At 40.5% G+C, this 27,341-nt stretch overlaps 1 protein-coding gene across 2 annotated transcripts in view; it reads right to left on the reverse strand.

Annotated features, from left to right (window-relative positions):
- The window catches only part of PIP5K1B (phosphatidylinositol-4-phosphate 5-kinase type 1 beta), a 323,269-nt gene that overhangs the window by 129,597 nt on the left and 166,331 nt on the right, over positions 1-27,341 (reverse strand). For both annotated transcript variants that reach the window (XM_082656617.1, XM_082656616.1), the window contains exons 5-6: positions 18,730-18,847; positions 9,155-9,307 (exon numbers count right to left, since the gene is read on the reverse strand). In XM_082656617.1, coding sequence (XP_082512743.1) covers positions 9,155-9,307; positions 18,730-18,847 — 271 coding nt within the window. The remainder of the gene's footprint in view (positions 1-9,154; positions 9,308-18,729; positions 18,848-27,341) is intronic.

Consider the following 27,341-nt stretch of genomic DNA (forward strand, 5'->3'; position numbering starts at 1 on the left):
TTGATTTGCATTTCTCTAATAATTAACAATATAGAGCACCTTTTCATGTGCCTGTTTCTGACCACTTTCTAACATTTTTTAATTGGGTTGTTTATTTTTCATGTTGAGTTGTATGAGTTCTTTGTATATATTTTTTTAACATCTTTATTGGAGTATAACAGCTTTACAATGTTGTGTTAGTTTCTGCTCTATAACAAAGTGAATCAGCTATACGTATACTTATGTCCCCATATCTCTTTCCTCTTGGATCTCCCTCCCACCCTCCCTATCCCCAGCCCCCACCCCCGGTGGTCACAAAGCACAGAGCCGATCTCCCGGTGCTATGCGGCTGCTTCCCACTAGCTAACTGTTTTACATTTGGTAGCGTATATATGTCCACGCCACTCTCTCACTTCGTCCCAGTTTACCCTTCCCCCTTCCCGCATCCATTTACTACATCTGTGTCTTTATTCCTGTCCTGCCCCTAGGTTCATCAGAACCAACTTTTTTTTGTAGATTCCATATATATGTGTTAGCATATGGTATTTGTTTTCACTTTGTAACTTACTTCATTCTGTATGACAGTCTCTAGGTTCACCCACCTCACTACAAATAACTCAATTTAGTTTCTTTTTATGGCTGAGTAATATTCCACTGTGTATATGTGCCACATCTTTTTTATCTATTCATCTGTCGATGGACACTTAGGTTGCTTCCATGTCCTGGCTATTGTAAATAGAGCTGCAATGAACATTGTGGTACATGACTCTTTTTGAATTACGGCTTTCTCAGGCTATAAGCCCAGTAGTGGCATTGCTGGGTCATATGGTAGTTCTAATTTTAGTTTTTTAAGGAATGTCCATACTGTTCTACATAGTGGCTGTATCAATTTACATTCCCATCAACAGTGCAAGAGGGTTCCCTTTTCTCCACACCCTCTCCAACATTTACTGTTTGCAGAATTTTTGATGATGGCCATTCTGACCAGTGTGAGGTGATACCTCATTGTAGTTTAGATTTGCATTTCTCTAATGATTAGCAATGTTGAGCATCCTTTCATGTGTTTGTTGGCAATCTGTATACCTTCTTTGGAGAAATGTCTATTTAGGTCTTCTGCCCATTTTTGGATTGGGTTGTTTGTTTTTTTGATATTGAGCTGCATGAGCTGCTTGTCTATTTTAGAGATTGATCCTTTGTCGGTTGCTTTGTTTGCAACTATTTTCTCCCATTCTGAGAGTTGTCTTTTCGTCTTGTTTATGGTTTCCTTTGCTGTGCAAGAGCTTTTCAGTTTCATTAGGTCCCATTTGTTTATTTTTGTTTCTATTTCCATTTCTCTAGGAGGTGGGTCAAAAAGAATCTTGCTGTGATTTATGTCATAGAGTGTTCTGCCTATGTTTTCCTCTAAGAGTTTGATAGTGTCTGGCTTTACACTTAGGTCTTGAATCCATTTTGAGTTTATTTTTGTGTATGGCGTTCTTTTACATGTAGCTGTCCAGTTTTCCCAGCACCACTTATTGAAGAGGCTGTCTTTTCTCCACTGTATATTCTTGCCCCCTTTATCAAAGATAAGGTGGCCATATGGGCATGGGTTTAGCTCTGGGCTTTCTAGCTTGTTCATTTGACCGATATTTCTGTTTTTGTGCTAGTACCATACTGTCTTGATTACTGTAGCTTTGTAGTAGAGTCTGAAGTCAGGGAGCCAGATTCCTCCAGCTCTGTTTTTCTTTCTCAAGATTGCTTTGGCTATTCGGGGTCTTTTGTGTTTCCATACAAACTGTGAATTTTTTTGTTCTAGTTCTGTGAAAAATGCCATAGGTAGTTTGATAGGCATTGCATTGAATCTGTAGATTGCTTTGGGTAGTACAGTCATTTTCATAATGTTGATTCTTCCAATCCAAGAACATGGTATATCTCTCCATCTGTTTGTATCCTCTTTAATTTCTTTCCTCAGTGTCTTATAGTTTTCTGCATACAGGTCTTTTGTCTCCTTAGGTAGGTTTATTCCTCAGTATTTTATTCTTTTTGTTGCAATGGTAAATGGGAGTGTTTCTTTAATTTCTCTTTCAGAATTTTCATCATTAGTGTAAAAGAATGCAAGAGATTTCTGTGCATTAATTTTGTATCCCGCTTCTTTTCCAAATTCATTGATTAGCTCTAGTAGTTTTCTGGTGGCATTTTTAGGATTCTCTATGTATAGTATCATGTCATCTGCAAACAGTGACAGTTCTACTTCCTCTTTTCCGACTTGGGTTCCTTTTATTTCTTTTTCTTCTCTGATTGTTGTAGCTAAAACTTCCAAAATTATGTTGAATAATAGTGGTGAGAGTGAGCAACATTGTCTTGTTCGTGATCTTAGTGGAAACAGTTTCAGTTTTTCACCATTGAGGACGATGTTGGCTGTGGGTCTGTCATATATGGCCTTTATTATGTTGAGGTAAGTTCCCTCTATGCCTACTTTAAGGAGGGTTTTTATCATAAATGGGTGTTGAATTTTGTCAAAAGTTTTCCAGCATCCATTGAGAGTATCATGGTTTTTCTCCTTGAATTTGTTAATATGGTGTATCACACCGATTGATTTGCATATATTGAAGAATCCTTGCACCCCTGGGATAAATCCCACTTCATGATGGTGTACGATCCTTCTAATGTGCTTTTGGATTCGGTTTACTAGTATTTTGTTCAGGATTTTTGCATCTATGTGCATCAATGATATTGGCCTGTAGTTTTCTTTTTTAGTGCCATCATTGTCTGGTTTTGGTATCAAGGTGATGGTGGCCTCGTAGAATGAGTCTGGGAGTGTTCCTCCCTCTGCTATATTTTGGAAGAGTTTGAGAAGGATAGGTGTTAGCTCTTCTCTAAATGTTTGATAGAATTCACCTGTGAAGCCATCTGGTCCTGGGTTTTTGTTTACTGGAAGATTTTTAATCACAGTTTCAATTTCAGTGCTTGTGATTGGTCTGTTTATATTTTCTATTTCTTCCGGGTTCAGTCTCGGAAGGTTGTGCTTTTCTAAGAATTTGTCCATTTTATTGGCATATAGTTGCTTGTAGTAATCTCTCATGATCTTTTGTATTTCTGCAGTGTCAGTTGTTACTTCTCCTTTTTCATTTCTAATTCTGTTGATTTGAGTCTTTTCCCTTTTTTTCTTGATGAGTCTGGCTAATGTTTTATCAATTTTGTTTATCTTCTCAAAGACCAGCTTTTAGTTTTATTGATCTTTGTTCTCGTTTCCTTCATTTCTTTTTCATTTATTTCTGATCTGATCTTTATGATTTCTTTCCTTATGCTAAATTTGGGGCTTCTTTCGTTTCTCTTTCTCTAATTGCTTTAGGTGTAAGGATAGGTTGTTTGAGATTATTCTTGTTTCCTAAGGTAGGATTATATTGCTATAAACTTCTCTCTTAGAACTGCTTTTGCTGCATCCCATAGGTTTTGGGTTGTCGTGTTTTCATTGTCATTTGTTTCTAGGTATTTTTTGATTTCTTCAGTGATCTCTTGGTTATTTAGTAGTTCATTGTTTAGGCTCCATGTGTTTGTATTTTTTACAGTTTTTTTCCTGTAATTGATATCTAGTCTCATAGCATTGTGGTCAGTAAAGATACCTGATATGATTTCAATGTTCTTAAATTTACCAAGGCTTGATTTGGAACCAAGGTATGATCTATCCTGGAGAATGTTCCATGAGCACTTGAGAAGAAAGTGTATTCTGTTGTTTTTGGATGGAATGTCCTATAGATATCAATTAAGTCCATCTTTCTTAATGTGTGATTTAAAGCTTGTGTTTCCTTATTTATTTTCATTTTGTTTGATCTGTCCATTGGTGAAAGTGAGGTGTCAAAGTCCCCTACTATGAATGTGTTACTGTCGATTTCCCCTTTTATGGCTGTTAGCATTTGCCTTATGTATTGAGGTGCTCCTACATTGGGTGTGTACATATTTACAATTGTTATATCTTCTTCTTGGATTGATCCCTTGATCATTATGTAGTGTCCTTCTTTGTCTCTTGTAATAGTCTTTATTTTAAAGTCTATTTTGTCTGATATGAGAATTGTTACTCCAGCTTTCTTTTGATTTCCATGTGCATGGAATATCTTTTTCCATCCCCTCACTTTCAGTCTGTATGTTTCCCTAGGTCTGAAGTGGGTCTCTTCTAGACAGCATATATGAGGGTTTTGTTTTTGTATCCATTCATCCAGTCTGTGTGTTTTGGTTGGAGCATTTAGTCCATTTACATTTAAGGTAATTACCGATATGTATGTTCCTATTACCACTTTCTTCTTTTTTTTTTTTTGCAGTACGCAGGCTTCTCACTCTTGTGGCATCTCCCATTGCGGAGCACAGGCTCCGGACGCACAGGCTCAGCGGCCATGGCTCATGGGCCCAGCCACTCTGCGGCATGTGGGATCTTCCTGGACCGGGGCATGAACCCGTGTCCCCTGCATCAGCAGGCGGACTCTCAACCACTGCGCCACCAGAGAAGGCCCCTATTACCATTTTCTTAATTGTTTTGGGTTTGTTATTAGGTCTTTTCCTTCTCTTGTGTTTCCTGCCTAGGGAAGTTCCTTTAGCATTTGTTGTAAAGCTGTGTTGGTGGTGCTGAATTCTCTTAGCTTTTGCTTGTCTGTAAAGGTTTTAATTTTTCCGTCGAATCAGAATGAGATTCTTGCTGGGTAGAGTAATCTTGTTGTAGGTTTTTCCCTTTCATGACTTTAAATATGTCCTGCCACTCTCTTCTGGCTTGCAGAATTTCTGCTGAAATTTCAGCTGTTAACCTTATGGGGATTCCCTTGTAGGTTATTTGTTGCTCTTTCCTTGCTGCTTTTAATATTTTTTCTTTGTATTTAATTTTTAATAGTTTGATTAATATGTGTCTTGGCATGTTTCTCCTTGGATTTATCCTGTATGGGACTCTCTGCGCTTCCAGGACTTGACTATTTCCTTTCTCATATTAGGGAAGTTTTCAACTATAATCTCTTCAAATATTTTCTCAGACCCTTTCTTTTTGTCTTCTCTTTCTGGGACCCCTATAATTTGAATGTTGGTGTGTTTACTGTTGTCCCAGAGGTCTCTGAGACTCTCCTCAATTCTTTTCATTCTTTTTTCTTTACTCTGCTCTGTGGTAGTTATTTCCATTGTTTTATCCTCCAGGTCACTTATCCATTCTTCTGCCTTAGTTATGCTGCTATTGATTCCTTTTACAGAATTTTTAATTTCATTTATTGTGTTGTGCATCATTGTTTTTTTGCTTTTTAGTTCTTCTAGACCCTTGTTAAACATTTCTTGTATTTTCTCCATTCTATTTCCAAGATTTTGGATCATCTTTACTATCATTACTCTGAAATCTTTTTCAGGTAGACTGCCTATTTCCTCTTCATTGGTTTGGTCTGCTGGGTTTTTACTTTGCTCATTCATATGCTGTGTGTTTCTCTGTCTTCTCATTTTGCTTAACTTACTGTGTTTGGGGTCTCCTTTTTGCAGGCTGCAGGTTCATAGTTCCCGTTGTTTTGGGTGTCTGCCCCCAGTGGTAAGGTTGGTTCAGTGGGTTGTGTAGGCTTCTTGGTGGAGGGGACTGATGCCTGTGTTCTGGCAGATGAGTCTGGATCTTGTCTTTCTGGTGGGCAGGACTGCATCCAGTGGTGTGGTTTGGGGTGTCTGTGACCTTACTGTGATTTTAGACATCCTCTCTGCTAATGGGTGGGGTTGTGTTCCTGTCTTGCTAGTTGTTTGGCATGGGGTGTCCAGCACTGGAGATTGCTGGTCATTGAGTGGAGCTGGGTCTTAGCTTTGAGACAGAGGTCTCTGGGAGAGCTCTTGCCAATTGAGATTACGTGGGGCTGGGGGTCTCTGGTGGTCCAATGTCCTGAACTCGGCTCTCCCACCTCAGAGCCTCAGGCCTGACATCTCGCCTGAGCACCAAGATCCTTACGTGTAGATGGGTTAAATTCTCTAATCCAAAGGCACAGGGTGGCCGGCCTTCTGCGCTCTGCTCGGTCCTCCAGCTGGGCAATGTCCTCTAGGACTTGTTGATATGGAGAGCCTCCTTTGGATCCAGGTCCAGCTGCATTCCCTAGCATCTAGAAGAAGCAGCCCACACCCCCCTCCTCCCTTATCCCCGCCGTAACTCGTCATGATCCTGGACCGTCCCTTCTTTTTATATTTTTGATATTAACACCTTATCATATATACCACTTCTGAATATCTTTTCTCATTCATTTTTCATTTTATTGATAGTTTCTTTCATTGTGCAAAAGTGTTTTTGTTTGATGTAGTCCTGTTTGTTTATTTCTGCTTTTGTTTCCCTTGCCTGGAAGCAATTTTGTGTGTGGGAAAGATCTGAAATAGGGGATTTAATTTTTTTCCGAAATGGGTAACCATTTGTCCTCTCTCAATTGTGTTTAAGTCCCTCCTATATCATACAATAAAATGTCAAATATTTCTGGACACTTTATTTGAATCCATTAATCTTTCTGTCTAGAACTGTACTAAAGCCACATCTTTAATATTACTATAGATTTACATATTTTTGGTGTATGTTATGGCAGGCCCACCATTTTTCTTTTTTCCTGAAAATGGTTTGTCATTCCTTGTCCAAAAGTTTGTCGACTTTTGCCTTCCACTGTTTGTTTTTTAAAATGTGCTTAAAATAATATTTGTTTTCACTTTCAAATGAACCAGCTTTGTCAAGTTCAGGGAAAAAAATCCTATTGGAATTTTTGATTGGAATTAGTCTGGATTTATAAGTTGGTATGGGGGGAATTAAAATGTTTACAATTCTGAGCTCAGGAATGATGCACATTTCTTCATTATTTCAGAACTTTATGTCCTTCAATAACATTTTGTAGTTTCCTTCATATTGGTCTTGTTCATTTGTTTTTATAGACTTAAGTATTTGAGTTCTTATTACAAAAATTCTTTTTGGATTTTTGTTCATATGTTATACTTACTATATCTGCTTTCCCAATCAGAATTATAGTATGTCTTCATTTATTTATTTATTTTTCTCTAATAATAATCAGTATAATTTATTGTCATCATGAATGGGATTCTTTTTTCCCCCTTATACCCTCCAAATTTATATGATCTACATAATGGAATATGATAGATTTTGTAGATTTATCATATATCCCAAAAATCTACTGGATTCTCATGACCTCTAGAAACTACTGGTTTATTTTCTTGAAATTCTGCTCATTTTCTTTTTTTTTTTTTCTGCTCATTTTCAGTTGTATCATTTGCAGAGAACAGTATTTATACTTTTCTTCTTTTTTTTATACTCAAAGTTATTGATAGAAATTTTAGCAAATATGTCAGAAAGGATCATTGATGGAGGGCATCCTTATTTTTTCTATGACTTCCAGTGAAAGAGCTTTTGTTCTTCTCCATGAGACATCATGTGAACTCTTAGAGACTGACAAATGTATAATATGTATATGTTCATTTATTTACTTATTATGTTAAAAACTTCCATGCCAATTTTAAGAATTAAGAGAAGATACTGAACTTTGAGTGCCTTAATTTCTCCTCAATATCTATATGGACAACCATGTAATGTTCACATTTCTTCTTGTTAATGGGATGAATTCTATTGTTTGTTATACTAGCTTACATGATTGGGATAAAATTACTTGTTCAGCTAAATTTTAAAAGTTTATTTAATTTTAATTAATTTAAATTTAATAGCTATATATGGCTATGGCTATGATATTGGACAATGTAGTTTTATAAAAGAGACTAGTCTATCTAAGCTTAGAAGTATAGAAGTTTAAGATTTACTCACTTAGCAGATTAGTAAAGAGTGCTGTCAGTTTGACTGCAATTTTAAATTATTTAAAAATGTGTATATGACTAGAATATATTTGAAACGATACATACAAAATATCAGTAATATGTATTTCTGAGAAAAATATAGTTGGTTGCATTGTTTTTCTTTTCTGTATTTTCTATTTTCTCTGACATAAAGTAGACAATTTGTGCTAAAAAATATTTCCCAGTTTTGTTCAGGATCAAAATCTTTTAAAATCTGTATATGCTGCCCACTAATATTTTTGTTTAGAGTTTTGATTCCTATATTTATATGTGGGACTAATTTATAGCATTTAATGTTGTCTTATCTGATGTTGGAACTAAATAATATTTTTACATACTAAGTGGCATATTTCATCAATTTTGTTTTGAAACAAAGATGACAGTTATCACCTCTCATAGCAAATGAATGGCAGAACTGGGGCTTCTGAAATCCAAACTTCTCCCTGTAGCCATTCCAATCACAAAAAATTAATAACTGCTATGAAAGTACAAAGAAACCAGAGGTATGAAAATGACAAAACTACTGAGGAAAAGTGTTTATTTCTTAAAAATCTGGTCTAAATGACTAGCAAATCCACCTGGGCTAGGTTATTGTTTCTTTGTCTCTAAAACATTACATGGAAGGCGATTTTCACGTTATATTTAACCGATGAAATCCTAAATTCTGAAGTGTAATGGCTAAGAATAGCTAATACGGAATGTATGCCAGTACATGGTGCAGGGGTTAAAGATGCAGCCTCTGGAACCCTACTGCTTGTATTCAAGCCCCACTTCTACGGCCCACTAGCTAAATAACCCTTGGCAAGTGATTCCATTTATCTTTGTCTCAACTACTTCATCTATAAAATGGCAATGACTGAAGTATCCAAGATGCTGTGAGGATTAAATGAGTTACTGCATGCAAAGCACTTACAGCTGTGTTTTAACACAGAGCTTAGCCCTCAATGAATGTTAACTACTCATGTAAGTACTATGTACTGCGGCAAAGAGCTCTGCAATGCATTGCTTCCTTTATCTTACATCCTAGATCCTTTCTTTATTACAACAACCATGGAAGATAGGTGTTTCCCAGCCTTCAAAGACTGAGGAGACTGAGGCTTAGAGCTTACCTTATTCACCTAGTTAGCTGACGGCTGAGTGGGATGTAAGCTCAGGACTAAGTCAGTCAACAGCTATGCTCTACTATTCAGTTCTACTTACTTTTAAAAATCTATTCAACGAATGTCATAGTACACTCTAAATGCAAAATAAAGCTCACCAAAGACAAGGAAACATGCCAAAGAGCCACTGAAAAAAACATATAAAAGAAAACTGCGGAGGAAAGTAATTAAACCTTAAGTCGAAGCTTCAATTATGTGTAGTTACTTACCATGTAATAGCCTGGCAGGAGCTTCTGAAGGAACTCTGCTTCTTTATGCTGAACTGTTTTGATGATAAATTCATCATCACTGGTCACAAAAAATAAGGATCCACTGGCTCCAGGGTTAGAGAGCTCTATGAGAGGTTCACTGCATATGGAATACTACAAGAGCAAATAAATAAATAGTAGAAATACATTTAATGTGTATGATGCATACAAGGAAGAAAAATCACAGCATTATATATCTTGGCCATGTTAAAATAGGAAGCCCTCTCCAAGAGCTTTGAAAGAAGACTCCACGTATGCTAAGAGGTCTCTTTTGAGATTTCTAAACATTTACTTGATCCATTTACCTTAATAATTCTACAATGGGAAACAACATGCCCTCCTCCACCCCCAGTATGACAGAATCACAATCACCATATTTGTCCAATGAGACAACTCCAACAGTGGTATTGACCAAGCTGCTTTGTTTCCAACAAGTGCCCATAGAATAACAACAGAAGGTGTGATCCACACTGTGTATTTGTCACTTGACACCAACACCTATTCTCTTCTCACTATTTACTCTCCCAAGGGAGGTCATCCACTCATGGTTTCAACAAGGAAATGACTCTAACCTCTCAATCTCCAGCTCAGATCTCTCTCTAGGGATCCAGACCTGTATGTCTAACTTTTCAACAGACATTTCTATTTGGTTATACCAGAAACACTGCACATGTAACAAGTTCAAAAGCGAGTTCATCTCGGGCCTGTGGTTAGCCCTTGTGGTGACTTTGTAGTAATTAGAAAGAGGGAACTCTTTTTCCTGGCAGATGCAGCTCTGGACCAGATACGGGTTGGTGAATAGATGAAGGAATGGATTCCGGTCTTCATTCCTTCACCTTAGCCAGGTGTTCTTGGGCAGTGCACACCCTGTACAACTGTACGTGGTGACTCTAGATCATCTGCCTCCTCTCCCGTCCTCCATCTTCTCCCCTTTTCCTCTATCTTAGATAATGGAAGCATCATTATGTTGATGCGTCATTATCTTCATTTTGCTCCCCAAACCAGAAACTTGGGCATCCTCTTTGATGTCTCACATTTCTTCACCTTCCATATCCAGACTATTGATAATATCTGCCCCCTTCATGGCATCTCTTTTTCCAATACCCGAAGTTCAGTGGGTTCATCGTTTCATGCCTTGATTACTATGGCGATCTCCACCTGTTCTCAGCTATCCATTCTTGACCGCCCCCCGCCCCGTGCATTCTCCACCAGGAGACCAGAGATCTTTCTGAATTGCATAGCCTTCCACGCCTTCACACCTTTCAGTGGGTTCCACTGTTTACAAAGAAGAGAATACCCAAGTTTCTTAAGAGAGCATTTGAGTCCATGAATGATGGAGTCCTGCTCTCCAGCCTTCTCTCTCATCACTTCTCTCCTCAAACTCTACCTGTAAACACAGAGAACTATTTCTCGTTTTCTTAAGTGTGCCACACACTCTTGGCTTTTGCATTTTCCTCTATCGGAAACAACCTCCATGCTACCTTTACCCAGTTGACTACCACTGAATAAAACTTATTCTAAAAAAAACCCCTTATTTTCTTGAGAACAGAAACTAGACTAGCATTATATTATAACAGAGTATTTTTGGCAGAATGAGTATGCACTTATATACTTGACATACCAGTTTTAACATATACTCGGCTTGCTGATTCTTCATGAAAACCCTCAGGGTGATGTGGTTAATTTCACACATGATTCTAGTTGTATGCCAGAAATGCATCATTCATGTGTTCATTCAACATTTAAAAAGTATCTACTGAGCATCTGTCTGTACTGTCCCAGGCACTCAGGAAGCTTATATTCTAGTAGGAGGAAACAGTCAACAAACAAGTAAATAACTTATACATCAGAACGTGCCAAGTGCTGTTGAGAAAAAGGAAGCATGGAAAGGGGGGCAGGGAGTGCCAGCAATGATGAGGCCTGGGTGGTCACTAAAAGCATTACTGGGAAGGTGGCATTTGAGGAGAGGCCTGGGGATACTTGGGGAAAGGGTATTCCAGGCAGAGGGAAGGGCAAATGCTAAGGTCTTGAGACCTGGAGAGTTCAAGGCACAGCAAGGAGGCCATGGCTGAAGCAGAGGGAGCAGGGAGGAGAGCTGAAAGGGAAGAAGCCAGAAGGGTTGGGTGGACCCGACACATAGGGAGCCATAGGCCATGGTATGGACTTTGGCCCTTTCTCTAGGGGAGCTGAAAGCCATTGCAGCATCTGGAGCAGAGGACCATGCCATCTGCTGTGCTGAGAGCCCACAGTAGGTGGACAAAAGGAAGACACAGTGAGGAGGTTGTTACAGTGACTTTGGCCTTCAGTGTCTGCTGGACAGCGCTTGCCCTGGAAAACTCTCCCTGGTTCTGTGAATCCAGATCAACTGCTTCCTGGCACTGAATGTTCTCGTCACACAAGTTACCACAAAATACCTTAATTGCCTATTTAGTTATTCCAAGTTCCCATAAGATTGTAAAACTCTATGAGGGCAGAAACTATGACTGTCTTATACTCTGATACAGTTCAGGACCTGTGCCTTGTACACAGAAGGAACTCAATAAATTTTTGTCAAATGAATGATTGAAATTTACCAACAACTGAATAGCTGTCTCACCAAGAAGTGCCCCAACCCAGCAGGACAGTCAATTTTGGGCTAATGAGCTTAGTGTTTATTAGCTAATAAATCCCAATTATTGACTAGAGAAACATTAGGGGCAGAGAAAAAGGTAAGGACGCTATGGTGTGAGATCAGACGAGCCCTGGTGCGAGGCAAAAGCAGGGACTTAAGGAACTGTACTTTGAGGATGGAGGCATCTGAAAACACCAGGGCTGAACATCCTCCAAGCCCTCCATTATCTGGGCTTGTGAATATTTAAGTCCTCATCACAGAAAAATCTGAGAGGAAGTGAGGAACAAAAGGAAGGAGGGAGGAGAAGAAACAGAGAAACTGGGAGAAGAATGATGAAAAGGAAGTTTCTAGATGTTACCTTTTAAATTAACCTGCTTTGGCAGCACTGTGGGTAAGGGAAACAAAATCCACCAGGAAAAGAAAGAAGCAAGTGTTTGCTGCCCTCCTAAGCGTCACTGGCAACTTCCATCTGCTACCTCCTCCTTCTTTTTCCTCTAGCCTTGCTTCCTGAAGCTCTCTTGCTAAGCAGCAATGCAGCCTAAGCCCTTATGAAGCAGTTGAGGATAAGAGACGAAAACAAAAATAGTCCTCATACTGCACACAGGATGCTATAAAAGCCAAGAAGAAGCAGAGGGCACCTTCCCTGCTGTGTGCAGAGTCCACGCGGAAGGAAAGGCCTGGGAGTTGGAATCGACTGATGTTTCTAAAATCATGACTCTGTCAGTAGCCAGTTCTCTGACCTTGAGTGAGGAACTTAGCATCTTGGAGTCTTAGGAACCTCATCTCTAAAATAACGATGGTAATATCTACCTAACAGCAGCTCAAAGTTTTAAAAACGAATGCTTTTGAAACCCCAAGCAGAGTGACCACTTAGTCATTGCTGTTGCCATTTTTCATTACATGATCATACACACAGCTGGAGAGCCAGCAGTGCCCTAGGATGTACTGAGGGTTTCAGCCTAAGTCCCACGACAAGAGGGCTACCCAAAGGTACACTAAGATATTCTTGGTGAAGCAAGAAAAGAGATGGGCCGGGGGTGACAAGATAAGTTAGGGGTTTGGGATTAACATATACATACTACTATACGTAAAACAGATAAACAACAAGAACCTACTGTATAGCACAGGGAACTCTACTCAATATCTTGTAATACCTATAATAGAAAAGAATCTGAAAAAGAACATGTGTGTGTATAACACACATACACACACATGTAACTGAATCACTTTGCTGTATACTTGAAACTAACATGACATTGTGAATTAACTATAATTCAGTTAGAAAATAAATTAATTTTTAAAAAAGAAAGAAAAAACCTGGGTCTTCTGTATAATCATGAATTTGAGACCTGGGAAAATAAAGGTGTGGATCCCATTCTCATAAAAAGTGAAGGCAGACCCCAGACCCCCTTTAGGATTCTGATTTTTTGTTCCATGGGGTTTGAATTTCTGGCACAGAACCTTCTTATGGATAGGAGTAAATGTTGTGAAAGTACAAAAAAAGCAAAGAATGCAGAAATTAGGGGGTGATCTATTTCTGCAAATAGAGAAATTAGGGGGTGATCCAGGAAGAGCTGTCGAGGGAAAACTGGATTCAGACGTGAACATCTGCTTCCAATTAAACTCTCAAATTCTTCTACAAGCAGTAACAATCTGGAGGCTATTTCATTGGTTACTTAATTGCCAAATACTCCTTTATTATGTAATTTATAAATGAATATGAATGGAGAAATCAGTTGTTTTGACCTATTTTAATAACCATTTTGGGGTCACTCCTAGCACAGCATCAGTCTGCAATAAACTAGCATTATGATGCTGAACACCTGGGACTATTACCATTATCACCTCTAGTTCTATGGTTTTCCACCCTGCAACTTGGTTACCATGTTCTCTTGCTGAGCAATCTTCTCTGAAATGTTGCCTTTTCAGAGCAAATATAGAGGAGCTATGGGAACATTTTAATTAGCCACGATCAACAAGCCCCTGTGTACACGCCTGGGTTGACGCACCTTCCAGCCCTCTCATCTGCGCAAGCTGTTCCGACGTGTTCCTTCCCTGCCTTGTATTTCCTGCAGGGCCTCCCTATGTACCCACTGGCAAGAATGCAAAGTACAACCCAGCTGGGGCCTGCCAAGGCAAATTAACATTGTAAACTTGCACAGTGAGGTGGAGATCATTTTTCCTGCCATTTCTTACCCTCGACAGTGTCAAATATTCACCCCGCTCTCTTTCTTATGGGTGTTGGTGAGCCTGAAAAATATCATATAAATCACCCTGGATTTGGGAATACCCAGGCACCTGGTAAAGAAGGCAATGAACCAAAGGCCTGTTGCCCAAGCAGAAATGGGAAAAAAAATGCTCTGGGGCCCCTTGGCCTTCCCCTGGGAGGCATTTATTTAGGAACAAATAAGGAATAAGGAGCATTTGCATTGCTGTGCGGTGCACGTGGACATACCTTCACCACACTGTCTTATATCCAAATTATGCACGTTTCAACATGAACTTGTAATTGGCACGCACATGGTGAGTTTTAATGGTACTGAGAATGTAATCAGAGTTATTCAGGCTGAAATCCAGATGCAACAGTATAAGACTAAGTAGAAATACAAACATCAGAGAGATCCGATATCAAATCTACCAATAGTTACCAATCCCTACGTAAAATTACCCTCTCCTTCCCTCTCCCATTTAGATCAGTATATCTTCACAAATTTGGGTTTAGATAACCCCAGTTTGATAGATGCCAGCATGCATTTGTGATCTGCACCGTATCCTTTTTTATCTTCACACAGTTTTTCAGGGGACGTTTTAATTCATTTTTCTGTGCTTTTTTGGCCTTAACTCTTTGAAAATGTGCTTTGTTAGGGGTCTTTTACCTCTTTGGCTGTACTCTTCAGAATGGATAACCACAGTTCATAGTTTGATGGCTAGGGAGTGGCCATCTTGAGACCACATCTAATAAGAGGTCTGAGACTTAGTGTTGGGAAGCATGAGGCCAACTGGTAGAGGGAAAGAGCACCAGGGAAGGAGGTGAGACCACTGTTCTGGCCTGGGCTCTGCCTCCAGTCCCCAACGTGGGTAACCTTGGGCACCTCCCTTCACCAGCTTCAGATTCCTCATCTACAATGAAGAGTTGGGTTAAAAAGTCTCGGAGGGCTTCCCTGGTGGCGCAGTGGTTGGGAATCTGCCTGCCAATGCAGGGGACACGGGTTCGAGTCCTAGTCTGGGGGGGATCCCACATGCCGCGGAGCAGCTGGGCCCCTGCGCCACAACTACTGAGCCTGCACTCTGGGGCCCACGAGCCATAACTACTGAAGCCCAGGCGCCTGGAGCCTGTGCTCTGCAGCGGAGAGGCCACTGCAGTGAGAAGCCTGCGCACCAAAACGAAGAGTGGCCCCCGCTCGCTGCAACTGGAGAGGGCCCGTGCACAGCAGCAAAGACCCAATGCAGCCAAAAATAAATAAATAAATTTATTTAAAAAAAAAAATGGTCTCTGAGTTTCCACCTGACTTTCTGAAGTATGTTGTGTCCGGCAAAAGACCCCTTCCTCATCTACCACACTCCAGATGACTGGGTGGGCTCCTCAGATGTAGTAGTTTAGAGTGAGCTTCCAGCAGCTCCAAGACCAGTAAGGTGAGCTGCCTTGGTTCTGGGCTGTGGGTGGCCCCAGCCACTGGGGACCAGGCAGCCATGTTTAGCTAGAGGCCCACTGCCCTTGTTCTGTTTCTTGCAGGTCCCGGAGACGGGTCCGGTTACTGAACTGTGTGTACAATTAATAAGGGAGGTGGAAAATGCAATCAAACAAAAGCACACTTATCTGTCTGATCCCATCTTTTTTCCCCCCCTAACTTTTCATTATGGAAAATTTCAAACATACACAAAAGTAAAGAGAACTAATTAACATTGTGTGTGAATTGACACACATGTCTATCTTCTGGCTTCAACGTGTCTATTTTCAGCTATCAACTCATGGCCAGCCTTGTTTCCTTTACACCCTCAACCATTGCCCTGGCTGCTTCCCTCAGATTCTTTTGAAGCAAATCGCAGACATCATATCATTTCTCCCACAGATATTTCAGTATGTGTCTCTAAAAGACAAGGATTCCTCTTTTAAAACACAACCACGGGCTTCCCTGGTGGCGCAGTGGTTGAGAGTCCGCCTGCCGATGCAGGGGACACGGGTTCGTGCCCCGGTCCAGGAAGATCCCACATGCCGCGGAGCAGCTGGGTCCGTGAGCCATGGCCGCTGAGCCTGCGCGTCCGGAGCCTGTGCTCCGCAACGGGAGAGGCCACAAGAGTGAGAGGCCCGCGTACCGCAAACAAAACGAAGCAAAACAAAACAAAAAAAACACAACTACAATACCATCATCCCACCAAAAAACCCCCAAAACTTCAACATAATCAAATATCTAGTCAGTCTTGACATTTCACCAATTTCCTATAATTAAAAAAACAAAAACAAAAAACCCACAAAACCCACAACTGGTTATTTGAATTATCTAGCACTGTCTTTCTAATCTTCCTGATCAAAACCTTCCCCTCTTGCTATACTGGACCACTCAAAGTCCTTCTAAATATTTAATGCACTTGCATCTCTGGCTGACAGTGCTAACACTGCTCCCTACCCTTATACCCTGTCCCAACATCTTTCCCTTTTTCCCACCTACTCAAATCCCTTGCAATTTTTAAGTCACAGTTAAACTACGCCATGCCCATAAGAAGCCCCCCTAATCATCAATTCAACAGAGGGAGACCTCTCCCTCCTTTGAAATCCTGGAGTATTTATTGTTTTGCTTCCGTCTTTTTATTTACTGCCTGGTAGAATTTGTTGTTTCCCCACAGAAATCATCATTCCAATTGGATTCTAAGTTCTCTGAGTGCCATGACTTATAATTTTTTGAATCTCTCCATAATTATTAGCAAAGTATATTAGTTACAGTTGGTATTCAAAGTACCCAGTGATCAATTAACCACCTCTTGCCAGGTACACGAAGGAGGACTTTTGCTTTGAGAAGTCATCAGCTTGGTCTCCCCTGCTCCTTTGTAAATGCTCTGACCTCATTATGAAGGTAACTTTTCCAGCTTAAAGGCTCATTAGGAAACTGTATAAGCTGTGTGAGTTGTTGCTCAGAAAAAGGCCTTCCCCAAGGAGAGAAATCTTGTGAGAAAGACTGAATAAAAGAATGGGCTTCCCAGCCTGCCCGTCAGCGGCCACAGGAACACTAAAGGAAGACCTGCTCAGGGTAGACAGCCATCTCATCACACTGATTGAATCTGTGTTATGAAATGCAAGTCTGGTGGCATCTCCTTGGCTGGCAGGAGCTCAAGGTAAGTCAGAAGAGAATCCATTAACTGGTAACATATGGCAGAAGATGAGCTATCAATCTTGTTTTCAATAACACAATATCAAGACCCCACTGGGTTCTCCAAACATGTTTCGTGGATGACAGTGACCCTCAGTAATTACAGAATGGCCAGAAACTAAAGGATCTTCTCTAAGGTACACCCCACCCCCCAATCCTGCAAATGTGTGTGTTTGTGTTGTACTTGAGTGGTTGGGAGGGCAGGGTTGGTAATGCTGGGTAGAGGCACCTAGTCTCTCCATCAAAGGGGTGTGGTGAGGCAGAGATCAACATAGCCATTCTGACAGGTGTGAGGTGATAGCTCATTGTGGTTTTGATTTGCATGTCTCTGATGATTAGTGATGTTGAGCATCTTTTCATGTGCCTGTTGGCCATCCGTATGTCTTTTTTGGAAAAATGTCTATTCAGATCCTCTGCCCATTTTTAAATTGGGTTGTTTATTTATTTATTTTTGATGTTGAGTTGTATCAGTGCACATTTAAGGGCAGCAGGGCACCCAAGGACTTTCTACTCAGTTCTCATGCTCTGTGAAGACTTATTAATGTGTCTTGAGGAACCAGTATTCTCTCATTCATCAGGCAGAAGTCATGTTATTTTCTTAGGGCCCAGCTAAATTCGTGGGTTTTCATCAGCCCAGAACAGAATCAGCTCTGAAGTTAACCATTTATACCTTACCCAAATTATAAGATACAGTTTAAATACTCTCTGTTAACAAGTAACACATGTTGCTGTACTTCCTCTGCAAAGGATTCTTCTAGGATCTGGCTCAAGTCTTATTAAGATCATTCAGAATGGGATGAACAATAACTATTTGATGGTATCCTTCCTAAAGCTTCTTGAAAACCAATTTTCAAGAGCCCCAGGGTGTTAACAGTGATCAAATTATGAGATAAACCACTTTTTCTCTTGGAACAGAAAGAGAGCTCCTGGCTTCTTGAATAGGAATAAGGTAAAACTCTGAGGTCACATCAGACATCCTCACAATAAGGCGGCTGTGTTTGTACCCACTGTGTGCAAGGAGGCAGACAGGGAGAAGAGAGAGGCCTAAGGATAATACATGTTCTGGTACCAAACAAAAACACCTCTAGAAAGAGCCGGCATGAAGAGCTGTTGAAAACAAAACTATCCAGCTGCTTTAAAATCATATTCAAATTGTAGGTCAAGGTGAAAATGGCTGTAGGCCAAGGCAGGTTTGAGACGAATGGTATAAATAAGTCAATTAAAATAGGAAGGCTTTCATACAGAATCCAATCAGCAAAATTCACAGGAGTCTTTATAACTAATTATAATATATCTGTTAGAATAATTATCTGAAGTAGCAACCGATACCCCACTTATTCAAATATCAATTACCATAGCACATTTTGTAGCTATCAGGTAAGAGCTGCAGAGTCAAACTACATTTCCTGAAGCTTAATTTATAATCCTTATGAAACCTGGAACTTTTACTATGCTCCAGAGCTTTGTAAAATAAGAGACACAAGCCACTTGTCACTGTTGCTATGAGAAAAATGTTGACGTCACACATTTCTGGAGAAGGAAGGAAAATGATAGGTTCTTACCAAGTAATCATCAGGCTTGATACCAAAAAGTTCTCTGAAATATCGGAATGCTAGTGGAGCATATGTCTTAAATCTGAAGTCTGGGTAGTGATGTGCTGGGGTCAGATTGCTCCCTTCACTGCAGTTAAAATGTTAAAAAGAAAAAAAAAGAGAGAGAGAAGGAACATTAGCAAAGACAATTTTGACTTCAAATTCTAGCTCTATTTGTCCTGTGCCAATTTCCCCTCTAGGAAAACATCCCTTGATACTGGGTCTCTCTAACCTCATGTCACAAAGGCCAATGGGCATCAGGTAAAAACAGATGCTAACGCAGCAAGGGCCACTCCAAGCAGGCATCCCTTGCCAATCACAGTGTGTCTTTAACCAGAAAATTCATCATCCCCCTCTGCCTCCTTCTTGGGAAAATCTCTCCATTTTCCCCAATGAAACCACTGTTGTAATGCTTTAGGGTATAAGATCCAGGGCTCAGTGTTTGGAGCAATGCCAAAAATGCATTTTTTTGGCAATGAATTTTAAATGTTGGATAAACATTTTAAACTAGGAATAAGTAAAATGATTTAGAAAATATCTCACCAACAGAGAGAACCATCACAGTGGAAATAGATGGGTCCTGAATCTGAACTCTTTCTTACATCCATAGTTACAGGAAAAAGACCTTAGATATTTTAGGGATTTTAAAACCTGATTTCCATTCCCATATATATCATTATATTTTTTTCCCTCTTCTGGGTTCACCTTTGAAAATTTTTTGCAAAATTTATGATATATAAAAGGTATAAAGAAATCAGTGAATACTCATGAACCTAAAATGCTGCTTAAGAATATTATTCATATAGTTGAATTGCCTTCTGTACTTTTTACTGATCATATACCCTTCCTTCTCCTCAGAGGCATCCACTACCCTGAATTTTGATGTTTACGATGTTTACCATTCATTTTATTCTTTGACTAGATATATTTCACATGACATCAGAAAAGTCACCTAATCCTTCATTGTAAGAAATTGGAACAATGCAGTAGAGTAATATACTTTTATGTAGAGTTTCAGGATCTCTTTTTACCATATTCTAGACGGGACACTGAAGGCTGATTTTCATGGATGTTAAACGAATCAACTGTGCAAATAAAAAGGCTTTTAGCACACAACAAGCACTTGGAATCTACTACAATTTAAGTTTGCTGAGGTCAGTCAGAATTTTGTATCAGCACCTAACACATGTTAGACGATAAGTATTTTTTGAGTGGAAAAAATGAGTTTTCAAGATAATGCTAATTCAGTAAAGTTGATCCTTAGGTGAAGCTTAGGTTCAAAAGTCAACATATAAAGTCAAAATCACCATAGTCAAAGACCATCCTTGATCTGTTCAATGTATCCAGTGTGGCCAGGTTTTCCCCTGCATGGTTACAGATGACTGTTCCTTTTGGTGAGTTCCAGAGGAAGTAGTTGGCTTGTGTTGTTAGGGGCCATCCTCTTATAATAAATCTTATCTGGAAAGGCCAGGACTGCACTCAAGCAGCAGCAAGGCACACACAGGAGGGGTGTGACACAGGAACGGAGGCTGCCTGGGAGAAGAGCTCATGTATGGAAGAGCCCCCATATCACCTGCTCACTTAAATGGCTACTGTTGCCCTAAGTAAGTACAGCTGAATATTCATAATGCTTGTATGACACCCAGGTATGGTATTCAAACATTTCCTCATTCCATATTTTGGGATTTATGAGGAGACATGCACTCAGTTACAGCTTTTATGGGATTGCCAAAAGGAATAATTTTGGAACTTATATGAATATAACTTGAAAACATGCGCTATGTAGACATAAGAGGTAAAAGCAGAGGTTCAAAATGACCTCTGACATCCTTCTTCACTGTTGCAAGCAAGTAAAAATAATCACAATGCCTTGGGTTCTGAAGCAGGCTATTTTCAGCGGGTTAAGAGTGTTGCCAATTTTTTAATTTGTTCCACTCTGTTTTCTCCTTTCAATCTCACGTAAAGCAATTCATTCCATTACAGCAGATCACCTTCAACATTCAAGAGTAAAATAAAACACCCGTTCCACTTACATGGAATTATTCTTTAAATGATTTATTTCCATGCAGTTGGGGGGCCCAAGATTTTATTAGAGAGGATACAGTATTTTTTTTTTTAAGGAGATGTTGGGGGTAGGAGTTTATTAATTAATTAATTTATTTTTGCTGTGTTGCATCTTCGTTTCTGTGCGAGGGCTTTCTCTAGTTGTGGCAAGCGGGGGCCACTCTTCATCGCAGTGCGCGGGCCTCTCCCTATCGCAGCCTCTCTTGTTGTGGAGCACAGGCTCTAGACGCGCAGGCTCAGTAGTTGTGGCTCACGGGCCTAGTTGCTCCACGGCATGTGGGATCCTCCCAAACCAGAGCTCGAACCCGTGTCCCCTGCATTAGCAGGCAGATTCTCAACCACTGCGCCACCAGGGAAGCCCCTGAGGATACAGTATTTTTTATTATCATTTTCATTTTTGGTAACTCTGAGCTTCTTGAGTTGTTCACCTTTCCCTGAAGCAAGTATTAATTACAATAGTTTTCCTTGGATTCACATCTCCCTGAGTACTATGGTTTATTTAGCAATGGTGTAAAAAGGAGAGTGTTAGGTTTCCTTGGCAATGAGACAGGCAGACACATGCACGCACGCACGCACACACACACACAGAGAACATCTCTGGTTAGAGAAAGGGAACATTCGTTTCTTTAGGTATCCACCCTGACACAGCTCGTATTAAAAGCCACCGCATCACTAAAAATGAGAAAAATCTAGCTAGCTTTGGGCCACATTAAGATACAGAGAATGGTATGGGTCAACTGTGAGGCAGGCTTGCCTCTATGGGGTCATCAATAAATTGTATTTGTATAAATGGAGATGATGAAAAGGGGGCAGGGATAATACTTAACACAGGCATTAGAGAAAGTGGCAATTTCTTCACAGCATAACTAACAATATATTAATAATTAACTGCTGAGGTTATACAAGCTTGAACCTCTCCATTTGCCTGAATGGAGAGGAACATTCCCTAATAGTGGATCATAAAACATTGCCACTTTTTTTCTCTTAGTAGGTTTTAGCTTATGAATTCTGCTTTCCTTTGACAAACATTAAGACTTTGCATTCTGTTAAATTATACTGGATACCCTGTATGGGAGTTAAGATGCTCCTAACTCCCTGTGGTCCAGGGACACCTGGGTTCCAGTTCCATCTCTGCCATTTACAAGCTGTGCTCTCTGAGGCCTGGTACTGAGCCTCTAGAAATAACATGGCCAAGTGGATGGAAACATGAAAGGCCATGCGCCTGGCAAGTGGGGAGCGCTCAGTGTGTCTGGATGATTAAGGCTGTGTGCTGACGGGAGACAGCCCAGGGTTGGACATGTCACGTGGAGAATGAAGTGACTAACTGGCTTAAAAAAAAAAAAAAAAGGGAAAATAAAAGTGACAAAATGAGAAAATATTTGCAACTCATATCACAAAGAGCTAATCTCCCAATACAAAGAGCTCCAAAATACAGCAAAGAAAAAGACCGAAAAGTTATATATGTAAAAAAAATAGCCCAGGGTATAATCAGGCACATCACAGAAATGGAAGCATAAATGGCTTATGCATATGAAAAGGTGTCCAACCTCACTTATAATGGAATAAATGCAAATTAACGGTCACCGAGATATCGTTTTCTCTCTCAGATGGGCAGAAATTTAAAACATTGATATAGCTCAAGGCAGACTGGTACCCTGAGGCACTATTAGTGGGAAAGCAAATTGATACTTTTCCTTTGGAGGACATTTTCACAACTCCTGTCAAAATGACAAATGTACATAACTCTTGATTCAGCAAATGCATGGCTATAATTTACAGTACAGATAAACTGCTGTTTGTACAAAATGACATGTTTGTACCTGGTTATTCATTATAGCACTGTTTGTAAGGACAAAGGATTGGAAGCAACTTAGATGTCTCTCAGAAGGGAACCAGTCAACGTAATTATGGTTCAGCCACACGCTGGAATACCACGCAGCTATTAAAAAAGAACGAGGAGGCTTATGTACTGACGTGGTGAGATCTGAGACAGATTAAGTGAAAGAAGCTTGATGCAGAATACTGTGTATGGCATGCCACCATTTGCATACAAAAGCAAAAAATATATCTCTGGCATGTATCTGCACAAAAAATCCTTGAAGGATATACAGACCCCAAGTAACAGTGACCACTAGAGTTAGACAGGTAATAAAGGCACAGGAATGAAAGGGACACTTTTCACAGTATTTCTTCTAAAAGCATCATGAGGATTAACCCTTCTACATATTACCATTTACAACATTAAAAAAAATTTTTTTAAGTTAGGGGTGAAAGCCATAACCCCAAAACAAAGCTCTGCACACTGGGTACCACACAGCAGAAGGGTTTGCTTCTGCTTATTAAGCTGCTCCAGTGAGTAACAAATACCAACTCGGCATGAATGAAGTTCTATTGCAGGAAATGCAAATTAATGGGCTGTTGGCTCCAGCTGGAGTTTCTCAGGAGGTATAGGGCACAAGTGCAACACCAAACAGCGGGTGCAGTGAGGATAAGCCAGCAGACACTAACCTGATTTTCTCAGGTTGGGCACTGGCAGACCTACTGGGTACCAGTGTGGGTGCTGGTCCACTGATGCCCAGCACAGAGGCTCCTCTGCACGCGCACGAAAGGCTAAACCAAGGTAGTAACACAACCGCAATCAGCGTTAGTCTGCTGGCCCGTGGAAGAGGTCCACCAAAGACTCCTGCAGGCTTTCCTTGCTGGAGCCTGGGTGGTAGCCCACAGGAGACTGTCCAGCACCTAGACTCCTCCAGCAAAAACGGACTCTGCTGAAGAGCAGACTTCTTCACAATTTAAGGCTTATGTTTCTTCAATCCATTTATGTAGTGATTGGGGGGAAAAACTCCACTTTCCTGTCTTGGCATAAAATCGAGCCTTTGGAAATTTCAGCTGTGAGGTTTTCACCAGGGGTTTGACATGTCTGGATCCCAAGAGCTGGTAAAATGTCACCAATAAAAATCTGGAGGCCGACATGGGATTTCCAGCTTGCTTTTGCCAAGTAAGAACCTAAGCAAGTAAGCCAACACACAGTACTGTCCTATCAAATTATTAAAGAAAGGGTTTGTTAACTCCACCAGAGGAGGAAGAAACTTCAACTAAAAAACTGTACTTTTCTCTATCTTGTCCTTTCCTCCCTTATTTCACCAAGAAGCCAAGTTTGATTATGGATCAGCTCTGGCATTTTGATATTCACTCTTCGGAGGAGTGTTCAATTGTTAATTTAACTACATTTAATTTAAAGTTAGTGTTCGTCTTAAGTCCAAAAGTACGTTATTTCTTAATGGCAATAAATGTTTAGGATTATACAACGCTGAAGCTTGAGGAAGCATTAGCCACCGTCTGGAATTTCCCATTTAGCAGATAAGGAAATCAAAGTCCAGGGAGGGAAAGTACTGACTGAGGCTAGTCAGGAACAAACAAGAGGGGAGATTAGATCCACATCAGGGCAGTGGAAAAGTCACAAGCAGTCAGCTTTGCCTTAACTTCAATTTAATGTTCCCCGGTTAGTCTTCCTTTTCAGGATCCAGTTAGAGGCTTCAGGTACAACCTGCCCAAATACCCCAATTACTTCCCCAGGAGGGCCTCAGGTAGGCTGCGTTTGATTAGCCATGCTGGGGTTCTCATCTGTATGTACCGTGAACACCCAGCTTTGTGTATGTGATTTCAGAGCCTGATAGCCAAGCGTCATTTTTGGTGGCACTGGGTGGAGAGATGTGGTGCGAAGCAATGGGGTGAAACTGATTAAGCATCTCCAGGACCCTTAAGGGGTCCAGTGTTGGAGCTGAGGCCCAGAGTTTTGAGGTTTTAGAGGCAGCATTTTATATATGGTGAGCTTCCTTCATTTCAAACTGTAACCGACAGTTAGTGGGTTTGTGGCCTCCTGGCAAAACAAGTGGGTCAGCAACTTCTAGGTGACAGATTTATCATGAGGGATCGGCCCATGCAATTATGGAGGTTGAAAAGTCCCACGATCTGCCATATGCAAGCTGGGGGTCCAGGAGAGCTGGTGGTGTAATTCCAGTCCAAACCCGAATGTCTGAGAACCAGGAAAGCCAATGGTATAAGGCCTGGTCCAAGTCTGAAGGCCCAAGAACCAGGAATGCTGACGTCCCAGGGCAAGAGAAGATGGATGTCCCAGCTCAAGCAGGGAGTGAATTAGCCCTTTTCCCACCTCTTTGTTCTATTCAGGCCCTCAACGAATTAGATGATGCCCACCCAAACTGGTGAGGTGATTTTCTTTACTCAGTCTATTGATTCAAATGCTAATTTCTTCTAGAAACATCCTCACAGACACACCCAGAAATAATGGCTTATCAGCTATCTGGGCATCTCTTAGCCAGTCAAGGTGACACATAAATTTAACCATCACAGCAAACATGACCACATCTCCCATGAGGCAGGATCAGTGAAGGGTCCTTTGTCCTAATGTACAGATGGTGATACTGAGACAAAGAAAACTTAAGTGCAATACAATTGGACAAGTGACACTACAGTCCAGTAACAAACTAGTGGTGGCAGCCAGTCTTCAAAGTAGACCTTTGTAAGTCAGGGTATGAAGAAGCAGCTTTAAGCATTATTAATTGCCTCTGCCAACTCAGGCAAGGCAGAGATCGCACAGGTTTCACATATGACTATTTAACCTGTGAAACAGAAATTGGTCCTCTCTCTTGCCAAATTAGACAGTGCTCTTGAATGGAAAAACAAAACAAACATAAGAAAATAACAGACATACCCCCCTGCTGGTGCCAACCTCCTTCTGCTGAGCACATCTGTGATGGGTACCCCTGAGCCGCCTTGTGAAACACGAGGCTGCACCATCTTCTGAGGCGAATCAGCTGACAGCCAGTCTTTAAAAGTCAGTAGCTGAAGACAGCTTAAATTCCAAAACCAAAGAATGCATTCTGCGGTGTCGTTTACTGGGAACATGTGATATCGTTGTTCATCATCTAAATGTTAAACTTCCCAAGTAGTTATTACCACACTGGGAAATTATGTTTTCAAGGCAATTTCAAATAAGTTAAAATGTTATGTAATATTCAGTGCATGCAATAAATCTTTCAGTTTTGAGTTAAAGGAAGAGGTATATAATTTTTACTGACAGAAAATCATTTTTCCGCAGCCCCGCTACATAAATGTTGAGCAAATATTTTAAAAGTTTTGACTTGAAGGGACCTTGTGTTATCGGCTTGTCCAGTGACAGTCACACCTCTCATTTAATCCAGAGAAAAATATTCTGGCAGCTTTGTGTTCTATCCACATCTATATAAAACCTGGTATGGAATGTCTGTATAGATCAGGGGTTGGCGATCTTTTTAGAGTCTTGTTGCGACTACTCAACTGTGCTGTCGTAGTGCAAAAGGAGCCACAGACAATATGTAAGTGAATGGGCGAGGCTGTGTTACAAGTAAACTTTATTTAAAAAAAGAGGCAGGGGGCCAGCTTTTTCTCTTGAGCTGTAGTGTGCTGACCCCTGGTACAGACAGATTCTTGGATGAGTTTATGTCAGTGAAACTTGAAATGCAGGTGGTTGGCTAGTCTGTCAAAACCATAACGTCTAGCACTGATATCTGGCAACACTTATATGACAACACTTATATGACCTTTGACATATATGTTTGCTTGTCATTTAGAATAATGTTTCACCCTTGCAGTAGTTCTGCGGAATTCTCTCCTCTCTTTGAGGGTATTCCCTGGAGATTCAAATAAATCCCAAAGAGCGTCCATCAATCTAAGGGCAGTCCGTGCTTTGCAATGGTCCTCACAGCAAGCTAAACTCCATTTCATAAGTGAGGAGATGAAAATTCAGGGGAGTTTTACAAAGTCTTTGGTTAGATAATTATTCTTGAATATGGAAAGATATATAAACTTTTATTGCCAGCTTTCCAGAGGAGGCAGTGATGGTGTCTCCTGCAGGGGAGCAGAGGGACGGATTCAAGCTGATTGTCAAGGGGCCAGACAGGTAGATTTAGTTTCATAATTCTAGATTTTTTTTTGATTCAAAAATGCAGAAATACTGTTCCTGTGCTCTATCACCATAGTGTCGGGAGAAACAAAACTTTGGAGCCAGCCACCCCGGAGTTCAAATCCTGGCTTTACCATTTTTTGGTTTATCACGTTGGTTCCCAGGGCCTTAGTTACTTCATATATAAAATGGCTTTTTTATGGCAAAGATGAAAGTAATAACAATAATTGAATAATGCATATTATATAAATATTATTAATAAAACTATGCTTGGTCCATAGTTGGCACATAAACTTTGCCTCCTGTTGCCAGTTCAGGTTCAGGTTTACATGGTAGAAACATTATAAAACATCCTCTTTCTTCCTAATTCCATTTACATGGGAATATTTATCTGCAACCCTGAGTTTCTGATCATGGCACAGAATTGGGGGTCAAAAGATTAAGATATGACCATGGTTCTCTTACTCATCTACTTTGTGACCTTGGAAGATCATGGAATCAGACAGTTGAAAAGGGTATTATATCATCCTTCAAGTCTTAAACAGGTCCAGAGCTT

This window comes from Grampus griseus (genome assembly GCF_964374135.1).
Source record: "Grampus griseus genome assembly, chromosome: 6".
Taxonomy (NCBI): Eukaryota; Metazoa; Chordata; class Mammalia; order Artiodactyla; family Delphinidae; genus Grampus; species Grampus griseus.